Below are 22,441 nucleotides of genomic sequence, written 5' to 3' on the forward strand. Positions count from 1 at the left end.
TGTCTTTGATGACTGACGGGGATCAGGAGAATCGTGGACGTTCACCCTTCTGCATCACCAGCTCTCGACTCAATGGACTTTATCGATTTAATGATTTAAGGATGAGGTCCTCTTGAATACCATGAGCATTCAACTAGAAACTGCAATTACCTGATTGGACCCATAAATCCAAATTCCACAAAGGAAAAGCTCTTTAAGAAATACCTGGACGTGGCCCATTGAATCAGGTGAATAGCTCCATTCCTGGCAATTACAGGAGTCTATATAGATGCACTCGGAGCAGCTGTAAAGTGCCTGGGCATTGTTAAAAGCACACTGTCAAAGGGTCATGTGAATGTGCAATTGCCTGCGAGGAGCCTTAAGCGTTTTAAATCACAAATGGTATTTGCCTTTGGTGTTTAATGATGTGTTTTTTTCTTGTACTTGGACTGAGAGCAGAACTCCATGCCAGATATATCAGATGTAGACCTGCCTCAATATTTTGGGATCTAATACAGTCTGCATAGTTATTTCTGATACTCAAAGTTAGTGCATTGCTCAGAATCAGAGTTTATTAATTAATATGTAGTGTATTAAGTAGTGATTAATACAACCCGGCGCGCACCTTGATGTCAAAACAACATCAATTTGACATTGACGTAAGAAAAGCATTTAAAAAGTGCAATTAATGTGATTTCAAATCCGTTTTAAAATCCACACATTGATTGGCAAACAATGTTTTATTTATCTGAAAGCTTTAATTACAAATGATCTGTTTAATGCTGGTATATATATATATATATATATATATATATATATATATATATATATATATATATATATATATATATATATATATATATATATATATAATCACATGCGGATTTTATGTTGTTTTAACATTGTTTTTTTTTTTTTACATTTTACAGTTTGTGACATATTATGCTGTTTTGACATAAAATAACCTACTGTTTTTTAAACGTTGCCTGTAATAATTACATTTGTTAAAGTCGGTTTGTTAAAGTCATGAAATTAAAGATTGTCAGTGTTTATTTTGCTAGAACTTATTGTTAAGTTCTTTGTACATTTTCACTCCATTTTTTTTCCATAAATGTGACCTCATGTTGTGTTAATCACATTTACACACTGCCTTCAAAATTTTTTGTCTGTCATTAAACAATTGGATTAAAAAAAAAAATGTTGGCATACATAGAAAGTATTTTAACAAAGTCAAATTATAGAATGCTTTGGCTCGCAGCATGGAGCACTTTATGCGTCAGGCTCAAAATCCATACATACCATTCAGACTTTAGTGTGCGGTCAGGTAAACAGTGCATCTCTAATCCACTGAACCTGAATATATATATATATATATATATATATATATATATATATATATATATATATATATATATATTATTTTTTTTATTTTATTTTTTTCAAATTATGTAGTAAAGCACGTTTGTGTTTCATAAACAGTAGGTGAAAGGTATAGAGATAAACTTTTATTTTTGGAGAAGTGTGCGAGAAGTTTGCATCGGACACTTTACCATCCCATCAGGCTATGGGAGTGGATTTATGGATGGTAGTGAAGCCTAATGACACATACAGTAGCACATAAATACTGCACTTTTTTCATTCAGTAAATTCCTAACTGAAAAATCAACTCCCATCTTACATTTATTGTTTCATCCAATACAATTTTTAAGAACAATATTAAGCCCCACCCATTTTTTGTTTTCATCCAATCAATTCACAATGGAGAATATTAAGTCCCACATTATATTACTTTTCTTCAGTCAATTCCTGATCAACAATATTAAGTCCCACACTATATTCATTTCATCCAATCAATTCCCAATAGACAAAATATAGTCCCACCCTACTTTTTTATGCAATCAATTCCTGAAAAACAATCTTAAGTCCCACCCTATGTTTTATCCAATCAATTCAAGATGAAAAATATGAAATCACAGTATTCATAACTTTTATACAATCAAGTTCTGAGGGAAAATATCCCACCCTCTATGGAAAAGTCCCATCCTATATATTTTCTTCAACCAATCAATTGCAAGTGAACAATATTGTCCATTTTAGGAAGCTGTTTCATTTGCTTATATCACAATGCCATAATTATATTAAATATAAAGATTTAAAACCTTAATATTTCGTGACTTACCTCCCTGTGTGTCCGAGCTTGTTCCTTCTTTACAAGACAGCGAAGGCCGTCTCTTGAGTTCTATACAAGTTCTGGGATGGTGCCTTTGTGTGGGTGACACTATGTCCTCAGAAGATATTTCCGAAATTTGCACAGCTGTCTCTGAGTCTGTAACAAGCACCAATGCAGTTGAGTCTTTTATATTAGCAGCTCCCCCTAAACTTCCTCCTGACGCCTCATGGCCCTCCACAATTTTGGAGCTGGAGCGCGGGACCTGCCCCGCTGCTTGCCCCCCATTTGTCTGCGAACGTACGTTCGTCATGGCAGTTCCCTTTCCAGAATCTGCCCCATGTTGGCTGTAGACTTTATAACGGATCATGAGGATGATGATGAAAACCAATACCGAGGCCACGATGATTCCACCAATTATGATGATCATGGTGCCACCTAGGAAGTGGCTGCGGAGTGACTGACACTGGCTGAACTCCGTCTCTGTGACAAATGTGACGCAGCCCACCTGTCGTGTAGCGGTCAGCGAGGTCACGCCATCATCGTAGACGGCCAAAACGCACAGGTCGTACTCTCTTCCGGATACCAGGTCTCGCACCAGGAAGTCGTAACTTGTAGAGGGAATCATTCTGAAAGACAGACAGGGCAGAGTGGAGTGTTATCGTGTATTCCTCTGATAATACATGAATATAATTAAGATTATTCTGGGCCAGCGTGTGCATGTATTATCTATGGCCACATGATCACCGCTGGAGAGAAATGTATGTAATTATATCGTAATTCTGAATATCATGGACATTATGCTAATTCTCAGTGGTGAATTTGATAGAAAGCATACTACAATGTAATCTCTGGTCATTAGAGGACTACTTTCCATCATAAAGAAACAAATGAAAGTTAAAGGCAAAGCTGTACTCCTTATTAAAAGGCTCCATCAACATAGCCAACGTCAAAATCAATACACAAGACACTACATTGATTTTCCTTGAAATTTACAACTTGGATAAGGTGTGCTGTACGTGTAATAAAAATAAATGGCTGGATTATTAATATATAAACTGTATGGACAATAAATCCGGTGGGATCCAAGGAAAAGCAAAATAATAATAATAATAATAATAAATAAATAAATATTTTTTTTATGTAAGCTTTACTTTTTGGAGCAATTACTGATTAAAGCATGTTTTATTTTGCATCTTTTATGGTGCACATCTTGGTTTAATATTATATTAAAGATTATTAAGACTGCATTTGGTATAGGAAGCTGTCCTAGGCGGTTTAAGCAAAGACTGTAGAATACACAAGACATATCACTTGTAAAGTTTAGAATGGGGAAAGGTCTAACGGTCAATATGGCCAAGTAATCCCCACCTAGTAGTATAGTATAGATCAACCAACGATCGTTATAGAGTGATGTTTCTCCGGGGGAAAAGCTCGGAACAGATTTGTGCTTTTACGACAGTTTTTGTGGTCAACAAATGCACTTTAATATCAGTGAAAACTATAAATGCAGGGCTGGCCCATATGGGTCAAAAAAATCCAACACAATCTCACGGCAATTCGTAACTTTTTGATTTAGTGGCTACTTTGTATGAATTCGTACAATCTAAGTCGTAAAACTTAGTACGACTTGCTCATCACCCAATGATGGTTGGGTTTAGGAGTGGGGTTAGGTGCCACGCCTCCTTTTTAAAATCGTACAATTTCATATGACTGAATTAGCCACTAAACTGGCAAAACGTAAAATACAAACGTTTTCTCGTGAGATCAGGCTGAAAAAAAAAAACGTATCTCTGAGTTTTTAGGAGGAATGACGGTAAATATATATCTATATATATTTATATATATATATATAATTCAAACACAGGGGTTTCCCTCTCTGTTAATAATCATTTTATAATTATCATTTTTATATTGTTATTTGTTGAAAGAGTAGCTAGCAGCGAGATATTACAATAGAAAAAGTAATATTTGGTTGAAAAATGCATGATTTTTTTTTTTTTGCTTTTTTATTTTAAGTTTTAATAATCGTTTAAACCACCAACTGTTTGTACACTAGGCACACACACAAATCAAATCACATATTTCAGTTAAGGGGCTAAAATAAATAAATTAATTATACAGAATCAATAAATAAATAAATGGATAAACATATAAATAAATAAATAAATAAATACAATGATTAGAATATATGTGCAATCACTGACCAGAAAGCAGAGCCTAATGTGTTATAACGCAAATGTAAAAAAGAGACCATCGTGTAATAAATATTGAACTTATAATGTGAGGTGGTTTCACTTTCGAAATTTTTTAATTAATACATTTTTTTTAAAGTTTTTAATTCTTTAGAACACATTCAAGTCCTGGTTGTCAAATTGACAAGGCTTCTAGGTTTGTTCTTGCTGTCAATTGTGGAAGAAACAATTGATAAAACAATTCAGATAAATCGTTGTGACAGCTGCAGGCGCGATGTGACATACGTGCACGTGAGAGGGAGTCAGATTTGTCAGAGGAGTCAGATTTCGATACAACACCGGCACTGCCTGTTCCTCCATGTCGCGTATAGTGACTAGGTCGTTCTTGAATAATTTGTCCATTTTGAACAAATCTTTTGTTTGACACATAGCGAATCATTCATTTGCACATGCGCTCATTTGTGCAATTGGAGCTTCCATGCTACCTTGAAGTGATCTGTTTCGCGCAGAATGCGCACATGCAATCCCTTATCGAGTTGGGGAATCATATCGATATATCCCCAGAACTCGATATGCCGGCAAGTCCTAGTGAAATGCACATCACATGACTGTAGCAACTACTCAAACACTCATTTTTAAATAGAGAGTAGCTGTCTTTTCCGGAGGAGACTCGCCATCAAAAACAAGTTATTAAATACTTCAGAAGACCAGCATGATCTGACAAAACAATATTTAGAGGATGATAATGTGTAACATGGCCATAAGTGGGGTTGGTGTCGTGATCTTGTTTCTTTTGACTGAGCATGCACATTAGCTTGGGCAACCTGAAAAAAAATGCTAAATTAGTTTAATTCGAACGTTTAAAAAATGAAACTTATGAGAGAGTTGTTGTTAGATTCTATTGGTAATTCCAAATATGTAATGTAATCATAAACTTGGCTAACAGTTTTGGAGAATTTGATGTATCCCCATTGAGACAGAATGCCCAAGCATACTGTGCTGCCTAAGAGGCGTTTCAAAGATGGCTGCCAAGTGAAATGACTTGCCTTAAAGGGACTTTGTTTTAAATGAACATGCGATTTTTCCATTACATCACTACAAAACCTACATTTAGTTTTTTATTGCTTTAAATGACCGTTCGAAAAGTCAATGCAGTTCATTTAGTAAATTAAAATTGACCATTCATCAAAACAAGTACTTCCGTGAATCGCTTAGCTTCGTCAACCATCATAGATTGTCAATGGGTGTCACACAAAACTCAACAGTCATAATATTCCTTTCAAAGAAAGCCTGGTTCTTGACACTCTATACACTGAACATGCATTAATACTGTAATATGTACTGTAATAATCTGTCATATCATGATTAGGCATCACTGAGACTGTCCATAACTTCCAAGTAGTGTTAGAATAGAGTTAATCTTAGTGCAAATGCATTGATATTAAAATAACTCAAACTGCAGTTCTATTTTCAGTGCATTGAAAAGGATTTCAAAAGGTATTTTAGTACTAAATGTTTAATCTCATGGCAGATTACTTATGCTTTTACAGTGCCAGCCATTAAGAGAAAACGCTTGCTACTATGGGAGTATTATGGAAATACTGGACATTTAGAGAAAGAGAAAGGGGGAGATATTTGATATCTCAGAAATTGATATGAAAAATTTAACTGTTGAACCAGAGAGCAGAAAACACCTTTAATTCCACAGCGATCATAGGAAGGTCATTTTAAGATGCTTTCATGCTTTTTTTCTTTTAATATGGTGGTGTTCTTACAAAAACTAATTTTTTTCCCCATACCTCTTATTTTCTTTCTTTGGACAGGTAAAACATTTTTACTGCTCTTGACAGGCTTTAAAACCACACACAGACACAAAAATCATGAGTAAACTGCAAGTCCATATGTAGTATATGCTGTGGTGGAAAGAGCACTGGAAATTCATGCTGAAGTAAAAGTACCATTCCTTGAGTCAAAAAAGTAGAGGAAGTAGATTAAAAATATCAGTTCTAAACACTGCTCAAAGTATGAGTGAAAAGTTGCCCTTATGAAAGTATTTAAGAGTAGTGAGTATTACTCTGCGAAATGATTCCACCTTTTATCCTGCAAATGAAAAATGTAGCTTACATCAGCACCATTTTCTTTTAAGTGTCTTTCTAAGTACAAAGAAAGACAATTCATTTATTTTTCCCCCTAAATCCAGGCAGGTTAACTTTATAGAAAATAATAATAAAATAATCTATATCCAAGTACTATGCCAACTTATTATGAAACAAAAAGACAGAAAATGTTGTCCACTTTTGTTTATCGTTTTTTTCTATCTATTTTTCCACTCTTTTCTATTGGTTATTTTTATTACTATTACCAAGTTTCCAATTCAGATTGACTTCAGATTAAGAATGTTTTAATTTCACTTTTTTATTTAGCTGCTAAAGACGAAAAGTTTTTTTTTAGATGTTTTAGATTGATAACCTGTCATTTCAAGGTGGGATTTATTATTATTATATTCTCGAGGTTTGTTTGGTTTGGGACTTGCGGAGCTGCACATTGTTGGATTTGCTGTGTTTTGGCTTTCAGCTGTGACATTTACATTACACTCAATTAAAGTGTAAAAACTGGACTGAAGCAGTTTCAATTTACTTTAACTTTATCTGTTAAACTGCTTTTACACAATGTACATTGTTGAAAGCACTATAGAAATAAAAGTGAATTGAATTCTTTTTTCTTTTTCTTTTTTTTTTAACCTCTGCTAAAACTAAATATAATATGACAGTGTTTTAGATCAGTGTTTCTCAACCATTTTTCTGGAAGACCACCAACTCTGGACATTTTATATATACTGTATACTTAACCATACCTGCACGTCTGCTTCTCATGCATTACATCAGATAAACAGCAGTCAGTGACAGAGACAGACGGATATAGCTGGCAAAAAGTCGTTAGTTAAAAACCAAGTTTATTTGGTGTATCTGTGGAGTCTATTCACACAGACACACACACACACACACACACACACACACACACACACACACATACGTGTTTACTGACACCATGTGGCTGCAGTGATTATAGAGGTTAGGAATTACAAAATGATTTTACTCTCTTTATTATAAACATGCATCGTTTAAAAAATGGTTTAAACTTTTAAAATGTATTAAACATTTTTTTTAATGTTTTATTACATGTTTTATTCCCAGTTTTTTTTTGTTTTTTTTTTGTTTTTTTTTTGCAAAAAAAGTTTTGTGGACATGTTTATTCATATTATTATAAAGACATGACACCTGTCCTTCAATTAGGTGGGCAGGAAAAATCACACTCTTACATCACATTGCGGTGGGCCTCAAAATCACTGGGATTTGGATCCTATTTTAACGTCAGGAAGTTTTAAAAAGGAGGCCTGATGTGTTTCTATCATTACAATGGACACACTCTACCTACACACAGTTCTGTCCAAACAGCTTCAAAAAGTTGATTTTCATCATAGGGCACCTATGATGTGAATTTAGCCTTTACTTCTGATAATTAAACAGAGGAGTATCTTTATAAATTATTGCTCAAAAAGCAAAATTATATACAGCTCATCCTACAAAAAGCTACAAATAAACCCTGATACACCAGAAAACCTTTCCACAAAAAAAAAAAAAAAAATGATTCTGATTAATTTTTTATTTCAGATTTGGTTGTGATTTTTTTTTTTTCTCCTGAAGCTATACATTATGCATGACAGTTTCAGCCAGATTCAAACTGGCAATTTCTCTTTTTGAAATATTCCCTATTCCTTAAAAAGCTGAAAATACATATATAAAAGCTCAGAACAAGTTACTATAAGGGCTTGATATGCCTGGTAACTGTAATAATTACTGTGTTTGATTTCAATTGAGAACATTTTATCTACAGTTATTTCAGTTAATTCTCTGTTAAATAAATTATTTATTAATGTTGATTCTAAAATGCATCTGTTTGGGTTATTCCTTAAAAGAAAAAAAAAAAGAAAAAAAGAAAACAGCAAGCTCCATAAAAGCTCAAAATAAAGACCATCAAAAGACCATAGAGAATATTCATAAAACACATTATTATTATTATTATCATTATTATTATTATTATTTTGTAGTAGTAGTAGTAGTATTAGTACTATTATCATTATTATCCACATATATTAATTTTAGTTTAGTTAATTTTATTTATTTTTTATTTTAATTGTTTTATTTCATTTTATAGTTTTGTTTTGTTTTTGTTTTATTTTAACGTATTTTGTTTTATTTCATTGTTTTGTTTTTTTATTTTTTTATTTAGTTTTATTTTATTTTATATTTGTTTTATTTTATTTATTGTTTTTGTTTTTTTATTTTATTTTGTTTTATGTCATTGTTTTGTTTTATTTTATTTTATTTAGATATTTTTTAAATTATTACTTTTTTAACATCCTTGACAGTACCTAGTCCTTGCAACTCTTTAATTCATATTTGTTCATTTATTTTTAATTTTTATTTTTTTTAAATTTATTTATTCGTTATTTTTTGCTAATTATTGCTTAAAATGTCAACCTGAAAACTTTTCACTTTGGAAGAACATGAAGGTGCATAAATAATGAACTCTCCTCGTTTGGGTGAACAATTCGTCAACATCCATGCAAACAAACGAACAGAGAAATCCCTGCATCATGTTGCCATGCGGCGATGAAAAAGGGTTGCAACTTGCGTTTATTGATTCTAAAGCCATCTTTGAAGTGTTCTCATTTGCGGTCGTCCTTCTGTTCATTCAACAAGAAACTGCGCTTTTGTTTTTCTCATTGAAGACGACATGCGTCAGATCCCTGCGTACCTTAATTCATTACTCAAACACACTTCACACACACACCAGCTTCATCAGCATTCAGTCCAGGCCTTCCCCCCCCCCCCCCCCCCCCCCCCCTCTTTTCTCTATGAAATTAGGGCCACCAGTGAAGTCTTGAGTTATTACAGAGGTATTTCAGGCCATCAAAGACCCTCGAAAAATAGCTTTCAAAAGAATAGAGCAGCTAATAAAGAAACAGAGAGAAAGAGAGAGACTACAATGGAGGATTTTGCAGCTGCGGCACAATAAAGAAATTGTTTGAATTAAAAGACCCATAATTTACTGAACAACTGAGAATCCTTTTCTCTCAAGCACCCCACAAATCAAAGCCAATATCCATTTTTTGCAATATGGTTATTGTTTTCTCATTCGATTTTGTCAGATTTTCAACATCCTGTGTCTTGTGTAGCTGAAAAATAACAAGACAATAGTACTGAACACAGTTTGTAGCCCTAAACTGTGACTGCAAGTTTGAGTTTTAAAGCACACAGCTAATTTATAAAGTGAGTTTCCTTCCTAAACCTGATCTTTCAACAGAAAAACACATTGCAAAACAAGTTATTAAAGTAATGCCCTTGAAGGAAACACATTTTTCAATCCCTGCATTCCAGCAGCAGCAATAAAACACTGCGGCAGGTTTACTGCAGTCTAGGTAACGCATATGCTAAACTTGCTAACAGTGTTAGCGCTCACTTTCTACAAAAGCAATCAGTCACGTTATAACTTCCCTGACATGAAAATATAAGAAAATGATACTCTCAAAGAGAAATCACACCAATATGCTGCAGGGAAGCAAGCTGTTTGTTTTATTGTCGAGGTGAAATATTAGCATAACAATTTTTACCTTAAGCAAAATGAAGCCTATAGATGCTGGTAAGGAACTGGCCTATTTGTCATGAGCTTACAGACAAATGGTGCATATAATACAACTTATTTGTAATTGTGATACTTTTTATAGCAGTTTGAGCTTGGGATTTTTTTAATAAACCTGCAGTCTTTCACAGTATGGGGGTTTATGAGGCAATATAAAATGAAGAAAGCGCATAAAATCACAACACAAACAGACCTTGAGGATTTTTATGGCTAGTTATTGATATAATTTTCCCAATTAGATTTTGATTGCAATTCATTTGAATTACAATTCAAGAACACCTCATGTGGATGTGGTTTTCATTTATTTACTAAACCTATATAGTATTCAAATTGGTAGCATTTTTTTTTTCCAACAGAAAACTGGCCTGGTTTCACTCTAGGCTTTTGATTCACATGAAAGACCTGCCTAATTTGAATCATTGACCCCAATGCTAAAATTGCCAACTTAACAGCAAAAAAAAAAAAAAAAAAGTTTTGTAAATATAGCTAATATTACCCTTTTTAAAACCATTTTTAAAAACCTGAAACTTGCCTATAGCACTCATTCATTGTTGCTCTTATAGTTGTGTAATTTGCTTCCTTGTCCTCATTTGTAAGTCGCTTTGGATAAAAGCGTCTGCTAAATGACTAAATGTAAATGTAAATGTAAATGTAAAAACTCATGTGTTTCATTTATATTAAGTTATATTAAGTCTGCATAATTAGGGACGTGGCCACTTGAGTGACTGCTAGGTCTCGCTGGTTGACATCACGTCACCTCAGCTGATTCCCGCTGATTAGCTGCTGAACTCGGCATATACAACATATTTTTGTTTCGTATTCTGTGTCTTTACACAGTCAATTGCCTTTTGGAATTATTTCCTGCAATTATCAGATAATATGGCATGCTGTGTGCACTTAATAATACTCACAAACCATTTAAGTAGCCTCCATTTTCCTGGTGGGTGCAATTGTTATATATGTATATACCATATCTATATAGTATTCGTTTTATTTAAGATCATTGATCATTTATTTTCTTTAGAACTTGAATGCACTCCAGAATCTGACAGATTTATTAGCTGTAGGCTATAGAACTGACATCTGAAACGTTGTCATACAGTGTTATGCTTGGATTTCGAAAATTTAAATTTACAAATATACACTATATTTGAAGTATTTGGAAGTAATTAGGATTTTCCACCTATAGAAAAAAGTCATAAGAGCAATGCATAGTGGCTCTATCTATTACAACAGTGTTTTTAAAAGATTAAACACTTTACTCATATAGTATACAACCAAGCACATGTGGTCAGAACACAAACTAGTCCCAGGTAATGAAGTATTAAGCATTTCTCCTGAAGAGAAATCCCATCTTAACAAAATGCTAGCAGGCATCTGTAGCTCCACTCTGCCTCTTTGGACTTTTTTGGTTATCCCCTGTCTGCCTAAGGAGATGTGGACAAAATGGCAATGGTTGGCCACGCCCACTTGTAGCTTAATCAAATCAAATCCCTTTTATTGTCACATCATCAGTAGCACGTATGCTATGATGAGTGAAAAGCATAGGTGCTGGCTCCAGACAGTATAAAATACAGACAGTGCAAATACAACGACAGTGCAAAATACAACAGCATACACTTCATAAATAAATAAATAAATAAATGAATAAATAAATAAACAGGACAATGTAAACTTGACAATGATATGTACAATGAATAGGTGTACCCTTCTAGGCAGTATTGTTTCAAGTATGGATTTGGCTTTTAAGAAACCTATGGGTGATGTCACAGATACTACGTCCATATTTTTTTCAGTCTATGGTCTTGTTCAGACTACTGTTGTCATGCTATATACTATCATTCATTAAAATTAAACAGTTTGTAAAGCTAATTTGTTTGTCAGTCTACAACACACTGATCATGCTTCTTTCTTTCTTTTTTTTCATATTTCTGTAATTCATATGAATTTACTTTTCACATTTGTTGTTTTTTTTATAAGGCATTTGAGTCAAAAGACTCATTCTTTTGTGAATTATTCTAATCAAGCATCATGCTATCCATTTGATTCACTAAAACAAATTGATTCATTTAAATAATTTGTTTGTGAGTCTTTTCATTAGTCATGTTGTGCGATCACTAAACAGAGCAGACTCATTTGTTCAGGAACTGGGCTACTCTTATTGTGCTTCATGTTTCTGACTCTCTAAGAAATGACTCATTAGAAGACGGCACTATAAAGGTCAGCTGTTTGTTAATTGGACTACACTACATTGGTCATGCTGTGGGTTTTTGATTAAACCAAATACATAATTTGTTTGGGAATCAAACTGCAGTACACTGATCTTACTGTATGTTTTTGATTCACTTAAATTAACTGATTCATATGAATCATTCGTGTCTTTTAGCTTTTTCTTGTTATGCTGTATATTTACCATTTATTAAAATTAACCACTTCATAAGGGTTTATTTTATTTTGATGATGTAAGTGGCATTTGAGCCTTTTGTTTGTGATTAGGCCTGTCACACTAAGGAATTGTTGTGTGTGCAATATATTGTCATAGAAACTGTAGCGATAAGCAATATTATTGTCAGTTTGAGATCATTTTATGATTATAGAAAGATTGTATAACAGCATGCAAATAGACACAAACACTTCAAACTACTTTTCATTCCTTAGGTCATTTAGATTATATAATTTGATGTTAAAAAGGCCATTGTAAAATGGCTTCTAAGAGGTGGTCTGCTACGATATCATATTTTAAACTTTAGTTCATTTGTTATGTAGCTGTGTGAACATAAACAACGTATGTAATAAACAACAATGTAATACACTCAGAATTCAATGCAAAGAGAGACATTGGCTTTTGCAGAATTAGCTTAGCAAAGCCTACAACAAATGAAGTTTGGGGACTACAAAAAATACATCTGTGTTTATAAGATCATAAACCCTTCAGGTTATGGGCATACACCACGTGCATACACCCCGCGCAGCGAGAGGTGCTGTAATATTATAGCAGAGAAAGCTAAAATACCATCCAAACACTGATATTTTCAAAGCTTGTTCTGTTTCTGTATTTGGGTTTCCAAAGGACATGACACAGAGAAGTGTTTGCAGTTTAATTTGAATTATGTTCCAGATAATTATGAACTACAATAGTCAAAGCTGTGGATTGTGAGCCGCAACCTAAGTATTTTCAGTTGTTAAAACTGCTCTATCACATGCATAGTTTCTAGCGTTAGCGGTATGTTGTAGCAAGGACGTAAACAAGGATCTGAACAATAGGAATTATTAGCGCCGCTAACAATTCAGCTACAAATTAATATTTATCCATCAAAGCCCTGTAAACACCCACAATCTTCACCAGCGCTTCAGCGTCTCTTTATGTGGCTGCTTTCCATGCTTTCAGCATCTCAAATTATGAATCCGCAAAAGATATGTGAAAGTTTCTTATTATGAACACATGCTTATAACCCAAATATATACAGTTGAAGTAAGAATTATTAGCCCCCTTTGAATGTTTTTCTTCTTTATTTTCCAAATGGTGTTTAACAGAGCAAGGACATTTCCACAGTATGTCTGATAATATTTTTTCTTCTGGAAATAGTCTTATTTGTTTTTTTGTTTTGTTTTTTTCGGCTACAATAAAAGCAGTTTTAAATTTTTTAAGCCCTATTTAGGGACAAAATTATTAGCTCCTTTAAGCTATATTTTCTTTCAATTGTCTACAGAACAAACCATCGTTATACAATAACTTGCCTTATTACTCTATCCTGCCTAGTTAACCTAATTAACCTAGTTAAGCCTTTAAATGTCACTTTAAGCTGTATAGAAGTGTCTTGAAAAAATCTAGTGAAATATTATTTACTGTCATCATGGCAAAAATAAAATAAATCAGTTATATATTAGTTATTAAAACTATTATGTTTAGAAATGTGTTGAAAAAAAATATCTTCGTTAAACACAAATTAGGGAAATAATAAGCAAGCAGTCTAATAATTCAGGGGGGGTTAATATTTCTGACTTCAACTGTATGTAAGACACTTGTCAGACTTTATTTTAGAGAGCAGGCATGAGGTTCAGCTGTGTCCTCTTCATTTTCTGCTTCAGGCTCATACTTCTATGGCTATTCTGACTGTCAGTATTTACACAGCAGAGTCACAACACATGCTAGTAGAGGTGTCACTGGACATGACTCTTCCTGGTGACTTGGAGCCAATCTGAGAATCACAGCACATTATGTTAGCTGACCAATCAGAGCCTCTTGAGAACAAGCTTTCGGAGGAACTAGGAAATATGACAGTCCTGTTCATGTTAGCTGAGTAGCTGCATATAATCAAAAAAGCTATATAAGTGCACATTGCTTTGCACTTCATAAACACAACCAAACCTAAATAATACACTTAGGCCCACCTCTTAAATGTTATTTGTGAATTTGTAAATATATATTGCAACATCAAAAACTATTTAGGTCATCTCCAAGTTTTGCACAACAAATCAATATATTGATTATTGTGACAGGCTTAACTCTACACATTTATTTATGTTTTTTTTTCTTTTCTTTTTGTTGAATGAAACTTAAAAAAAAACTTCATGTTGTGCTCTTGATTTACTGAAAAGGACTGACTCATTTTGTTTGTGAATCAGTCTTCACCACATTAGTCATGTTGTGTAATCACTAAAATGAGCAGACTCATTTCTTCGGGAATTAGACTACTCTTGTTGTGCTACATGTCTTTGACACCCTAAATATAATTGCGTTTACAAAAAGAGTTAAAGCAGAAAATTGCATGTACTGCACTGCATGTTTTATGATTCACTCAGAATTATGGACTCAGACTTAGTAAACAAACAGTACTTTGCTTTTTACATACAAACAGACACATTAAAAAAAAAAAAAAAAAAAAAAAAACTGAACCGTAAATTTCATCTGTTGCTGTTTGTTAGTTACACTGCACCATGATGGTTATGCTGTGGGTTTTACGGAGAGGTATTCTGTTTCGGGTTTTTTCGATTTTCAACTCCTAATTTTGGAGTTGGTGGAATCGACTCTGTGATCGACTCTATTTACATTCACCTAAAATAAAGCAAGGGTTGAACATACTGTATCATATCACGCTTTATACAATGCTACTGCACCAATTGCAGCTTTACATTGTACTACTCTCCTCTGGTCAGACAAAACCAGCCGTTTAAATCATCTGCAGTCAAAATAAAATCAGCCTACACTTTTCTTTTTTACAGCAAATTTTATGTCTAGTTTATTTAATTTAAAAAAATACATTGCAGTCTTGGAGACAGAACATTAAAACAATTTATTGAAATATTAAGTTATTGTTGATGAGCCAGGATTTGTATTTGACTCATTTCTGGCTCCTAAGAACCTGTTCATATCTGGTCATTTTTCAGAGTCAAAGTCAGGCAAAATAACTCTTGCTAACTTTTTTAGAATCTAAGTCAACATATGACTTATCTAAGTCTAAGGTATTCTCCATCTCAACCAACCAGAACAACCTATTATCAATTGTATCTGAGATTTCAGGCATGTTAAAAGATTATCCAGAAATGTCAGTGCAGAGTTTTGCATCATATTTATAAGACTAACCATGTTTTGTACACTTTCCACCATTCAGAGCACTTAAATGACCACGCATCCGTCATTGAAAGCCAGATAAGCATGTTTATGTGCTCTTTCTCTGGGTTAATGCCTATTGCACGGTTGAATTTTTGATTGATGTCTTTTAGACCAGTATTTTTTAGATAAGATAGGAAAAGTACCGCCTATGCTTGTGTGTAGAAAATGAAAGGTGCTAATGGTGTTCCATACAGGATTAAATTTCACCAGCAAAATTGACATTGCTTTAAGTCTTATTAATAAGTAATGTCAGAATATACTACTATTGTGTTTAACTTGAAGTTAATGTTATATTTAATAACTGTCTATGGAAGTTTACAAAGAAAGAACTTTACTGTCGTTTGAGTTTTAGATCATGCTTTTCTATTACAGCATGACAACTTAAGTTATTAAAACATTAAATTGATGCAAATTAACGCTAACTTAACTGACCTTTTATGAATATAAATGAAGATCATCCAAACACCGTTTGCAGCCTGTCTCTCAGGCTCTCTCTTTCTGATGATCATCACCCACAACTGAGGTTTAAACATTTAAAAGTATTTATTCAACAAAAGATGATTTATTTAACTACTTGTGATAACAAAATACATTTCATAAAGACTGTAATAATGTGTGATGCATACATTAAATTTAAATATTAATTGTTGTTGCTCTAAATGTCTTCCCTCCCAAGTGACACTCAGACCTTTAGCTTGCCATATATGGCAAACATAGTGGTGGACATAGTAAATTTATAGAATTTTCTCTGAAAAAATCACTCCCGGGCCACTTTATTAGGTACACCTTACTAGTAGTGGGTTGGACCATTTTGCCTTCAGAACTGCCTTAATCCTTCGTGGTATAGATTCAACAAAGTACTAGAAATATTCCTGGGATTTTGGTCCATGTTGACATAATATTATCATGCAGTTGCTGCAGATTTGTCAGCTGCACATCCATGATGTGAATCTCCCTTTCGACCACATTTCAAAAATGCTCTATTGGATTGAGTTATGGTGACTGTGGAGGCCATTTGAGAACTTTAATTTTCATCTCAGTCTGAGATGATTCACGCTTTGAGATGTTGCCGCAGAAATCGAGACTCATCAAAACCAGGCATAATTTTGTCCAATCTTCTATTGTCCATTTTTGTGAGCCTGCGCAAACTGTAGCCTCAGTTTCCTGTTCTTAGCTGACAGGAGTGGCACCTAGTGGGGTCTTCTGCTGCTGTAGCCCATCCACCTCATTCGACATGTTGTGCGCTCAAAGATGGTTTTCTGCGAACCATGGAGAAGATCGTCTTGACCATGTGTACATGCCTAAATGCATTGAGTCGCTGCCATGTGACTGACTGATTAGAGATTTGTATTACTGAGAAGTTGGACAGGTGTACCCAATAAAGTGGCCGGTGAGTGCATGGTAGGACGATTCTGTTGTGATTGGGGTAGAAGAGTGAGAAATAAAAATTACACAGAAATATAGCTTGTGTACCACCTGTAAGTATTTATTCGGAGATCAGTGTTAAAATGTAATCTGTATGAAACGTTGTGTACGGAACAGGGTTAGACTGTTACATAAAAAAAAAAAAAAGATCAAGTGAATCACTGCACATAATGTGTGTATTTTATTTATTTATTTTTCTTGGAGTGGGATTATAAAAAAAAAGAAATGCTTTTTTTATCCTCTAGAGAAAAGATAATACTAATTAAATAAATACTAGATGCGCATACACCAAGATCAGCCTCCCTATGTTCTAGTGTAAATCCCATCTGCGCTCTCAAACTGTGTATCACAACACTCAAAGCACCCTCTCTACAGTAAAGATACTGACCCCAAAAACTCAAAAACACTGCACACATTGCAGAATTTCCCTACATGCTAGCAGTTTTGCCATACTTTAGCATGCACTAAGCTTATTTATTTGTTCAAATTATCAGCGCTGTAGTCTCCTGCGTACCTGACCGGTTTGTTAACAAGGCTGTGCTCGGGGAGCATCGGCGAGTTCAATCTTTCTGTACGTGTGAGCAGAATCCTGCCACAGCAAGATTGGCTCTCGCAGGTTATGATCTCAATGCTGCTCAGTTTCAGCGACCAATTTATTACAGCAATTTATCTCATATCAGGCTAGAGCTAAACGCACGCCTGCTAACTAGCCACTGAAAAGCTATTTGTTACAAAATGGGTTGTTCTTATTGCATCAATAATAATCAGGCTCACGGAATGACATGTACAGTCAGATCTCTAAACAAAACACACCAAACCAGTGTAGGGGAACTGGTTGATTGAGCTACAAGCTAGTTCTAAATGTAATTAAACAGTCATGCTAATGTCTTGAAAAGCGGCATTACATGTTACTAATGCATGTACTGCAAGTTTAATTCACTAAAAATAAACAAAATGGAGTTATTTGTTTGTGAATCAGATTAATTCCCTCTGGTTGTGCTGTAGCCCAGCAGGCACAAGACATCAACATAATGTAAAATTGACATTGTATGTTGTGGAGACGTTGCAAATTGTTTGTAAATGAAAATTGGATTGATGTCAGAACCCAACGTCCAACATAAAATCAACCAAATACCCATGTCAAATTATCTTACAGCTTTGTGTGTACATCACTATAAAGTATATCAGATGTTGGTTTTTGGTAGCCATACCTGATGAATAAATGACAGTATTAGACATCAATTTGACATTGGTTTAAGTGAATGGCTCAACAATGGATTTTGGTCACTTTCCAACACAACCTAAAATCAACCAAATATCAACATCTAATGATATTACAGCTTGACGTTTTGTGGATGTAATTAATATGATGTCTATTAGATCTTAAATTTTGGTTTTTTTAAATTTTGCCATACAAGATGAATAAATGTCAGTATTTGACATCAATATGACGTTGGTTTAGGATGGTGGCTCGACATTGGATTTAGGTCACTTTCCAACACAACCTAAAATCAACCAAATACGCAACCTAACACGACCTAAATCTAACCTAATATTAACGTCTCATGACATTGTGTGCCTGCTGGGAGGTTTATGAATTAGTATTGTTTTGATTTAGTTTTAATTAATGTGATGGCTTTAGTTAAAAAAAAAAAAATGTAAATGAAATACACAACATTGTGGTGTGTAAAACTAAATGACTCTCAAGAGATGTTTGTTTTGTAAATCAGACTATCATCATTGCACTGCATGATTCACTGAAATGAACCAACTCACAAGCATCATTTGGTTTGTAGTATTGATTTTTTTATTTTATTTTAATTATTATTTATATTTGCTCTAACTGACTCTCGAGAGTTATTTGTTTTTGTAGACAGGCTACCCTGACTGCATTCGATTTGCTGAAAAGAATCGACTCAGTATTGTTTTGCTAATCTGGTAACTGCACAATATTAGTTGTAGAGTATTTTATTTGTTTATTTATTTATTTATTTATTTATTTATTTATTTATTTATTTATTTATTTATTTATTTATTTATTTATTTATTTATTTATTTAGATTGACTGAAAAATAATCAACTATTAAGGTTCAGTTGTTTGTGCATCAGAGTAGTGATATATGTAGATTCACTAAAACGATTCAACTCTCAAGAGTCATTTGTTTGTGAATCAGAGTATACCATATTTTCCAAGATGTAAATGACTTAAAAAGGTTTATATGTTTACAACTATTCTATAGGTATGGTTATTAATCAGACTATACATTGGTCAAGGTAAATTAGTTTATCAAAAAAAATGTTTTGTAAAAGATTTTGTTTGTCAGAACAACATTTAGTGGAATCAGATTGTGCCAACTTGAAAGGATGCATATTTTTGGTTTATTAAAATGAATCAACTTACAGGGGCCGTTTGTTTGTGAATCAGATTACACCAGATTGGTTAAAATGGTTCATGTTTATGATTCATGAAAAAAAAGGTGCTTTCTAAGGGTGCTTTCACACTTGCCTTATTTAGTTCAGTTGAATCGCACTAGAGTTAATTTTTCCTCCTGGAGTAGTTCGTTTGGGCAGGTGAGAATGCAGCAATCGTACTGAAGTGGACCAAAAGAGCATACAGAGACCTCCTTGAAGGGGTGGTCTCAGTATGCTTTCAAATGAACCTGGGAGTGGTTCGTTTGTGGTGAGAATATGATCCGAACTAGAACAGACCCAACCGCAAAAAGTACTGCACCTTTTTGGACTAATTCAGCTGCCATAGGCCAATGCGCTGTGCATTATGGAATGTGGAGAGAGAGAGAGGGAAAAACATTACCTCATGGATGGTTGGTAAAATTTCCGCAAGATGACCATGTCGCAGTTTAGTTAAATTAATTCACACCTCCTGAAGTTACCTGCAATGCGTCATCGCCATTTGCAATGCCTTGAAACATTGTTTTTCAGCCGCAGCCGTGCCTCATTCTCCAAATGAATAGTTTGTCTAAAGTGACATATACAAACTATAGTATGCTATGAGCAGAGATACAATCAGCCAGCTCATCATAGCTCCATTGTCAAAAGCAGCATTTTGTGTCTGCCGGTTTGTTTACTCGCGGGAATTCCATTGGCATTTTCCCCCAAGTGAATTCTGACCAAGAATTCCGAAAAGCAGTTTAGGAAATACGTTCAGTAACATCTGGCCAATGAGTGATGTGGGTTTTGTCAGGTGACTGCATTTTGGTTCTTTTCAACTGGTTTGGACCAAAGCAATCGTTTTGGTGTGAAAACTGCCCAAAGACGGCAATAAAATGCAACAATGTATCATTTGTTGCCTTTGGTTCAGACTAAATGAACCGAACTACAGATGTGAAAGCACCCTAAGAGTCACTTTTATGAATGAGACTACAACAACTGTACACAATGTGTGTTTCTAGTTTATTAAAATAAATTAAATTAAATGGGTGTTTGGGTTTTGACTGTGACACACCATTTGTCATGGGACAAATAAGTCTGTTTATGATTCACAGAACATGAATGATTCTTAAGAGTCATTTGTCTGTGAATCAGACTACGCCAACTTGATTGGATGCATATTTTGGATTTGTTGAAATGAGTCTACTTACAGGGGCCATTTGCTTCTGATTAAGACTACATGACATTGGTCACAGAAAACATTGTTCATTCACAAAACAGAAATGATTCATAAGAGTTATTTGTGAATCAGATTACACCACATTGGTCGAGACGGTTCAAGTTTATGATTCATGAAAAGTAATTGTAGTCTAAGAGTCACATTTATGAATCAGACTACAACAACTGAACCATTGCATGTTTCTGATTTACTAAAATAGATCTAATTAAAAGGGTCATTGGGTTTTGAGACACCACATTTGTCACAGAATAATACAATTCTGTTTATGATTCACAGAACAGAAATGATTCATAAGAGTCGTTTGGATTTTGACTGTGACACCATATTTGTCATGGGATAAATAAGTCTATTTATGATTCACAGAACATAAATTATTCATAAGAATAATTTGTTTGTGAATCAGACTATGCCAACTTGATTAGATGCAAACTTTTGATTTATTAAAATAAGTCAACTTACAGGGGCCATTTGTTTGTAAATTAAACTACACCACATTGGTCACAGAAAACATTGTTTGTTCACAAAACAGAACTGATTTATAAGAGTTATTTATTAATCAGATTACACCACATTGGTCAAGACGGTTCATGTTTATGATTTATGAATCATAAATCTAATTAAAAGGGTCATTGGGTTGTGAATGAGACACCACATTTGTCACGAGATTTATAATTCACAGAACAGAAATGATTCACAAGAGTCATTTGGGTTTTGACCTTGACACCACATTTGTCACGTGATAAATAAGTCAATTTATGATTCACAGAACATAAATGATTCTTAAGAGTCATTTGTTTGTAAATCCGACTATGCCAACTTGATTCAATGAACACTTTTGATTTATTAAAATGAGTCGACTTAAAGGGGCCATTTGTTAAAGGGGCCACCACATTGGTTACAGAAAACTACTCATTCACAAAACAGAAATGATTCATATGAGTCATTTGTGAATCAAATTACACCACATTGGTCATGAAAATTCATGTTTATGATTCATGAAAAATAATTGTTGTATAGGAGTCAGATTTATGAATCAGACTACACCAAATGGATGCAATGCATGTTTCTGGTTTATTAAAATTAATGCAATTAAAAGGATCATTGAGTTATGAACGAGACACTACATTTGCCACGGGATAAATAGTTTTGTTTATGATTCACAGAACAGAAATGATTCATAAAAGTCGTTTGAGTTTTGAATTAGACACCACATTTGTCACCGGATAAGTTATGATTCACAAAAGAGAAATGATTCATAAGAGTCATTTGTTTGTGAGTCAGACTGCACCACAGTTTTATGGCTTTTAATCCTTAAAATGAATCGGTTTGTAAGAGCAATTATTCTAATATATTTGTGTAATTATAGTTTGATTTAATAAATAAGTAATTGTTAATGCAGTAAACAAGGAAAGCTTTCGTTGATCTCAGTGCTTTTAATAAAACGTCCATATTCCATAAAGGTAACATAAAACCCTTATTATCTGAATGCATTTTGCAGTAATATGCTAAACAGATAAAGATTATAGACAGCTGCGTTAAGGGAGATTTGTTTCAGTGTGACTGGTGGATTGATTAAAGTGTCTGCTTGTCTTTTTAATCCGACTTAAATGCCACAGGTTGCACAGAACATTAATTGTTTGCCAGTTGATATTTGTGACTGTGGAAGCACACAATGATGCAGTGCCATCTTCATAATGTGGTATATATCTTTAAAAAAAGAGCAAAAACAT

The 22,441-nt window shown here is 33.9% G+C and overlaps 1 protein-coding gene across 4 annotated transcripts in view; it reads right to left on the minus strand.

Annotated features, from left to right (window-relative positions):
* zgc:172282 overlaps positions 1 to 22,441 on the minus strand; it is a 265,284-nt gene that overhangs the window by 28,434 nt on the left and 214,409 nt on the right. For all 4 annotated transcript variants that reach the window (XM_021481316.3, NM_001113649.1, XM_073922616.1 and 1 more), the window contains 1 exon segment: positions 2,159 to 2,775. In XM_021481316.3, the coding sequence (XP_021336991.2) occupies positions 2,159 to 2,775 (617 nt within the window).

Source organism: Danio rerio, chromosome 15 (genome assembly GCF_049306965.1).
Source record: "Danio rerio strain Tuebingen ecotype United States chromosome 15, GRCz12tu, whole genome shotgun sequence".
NCBI classification, from domain to species: Eukaryota; Metazoa; Chordata; class Actinopteri; order Cypriniformes; family Danionidae; genus Danio; species Danio rerio.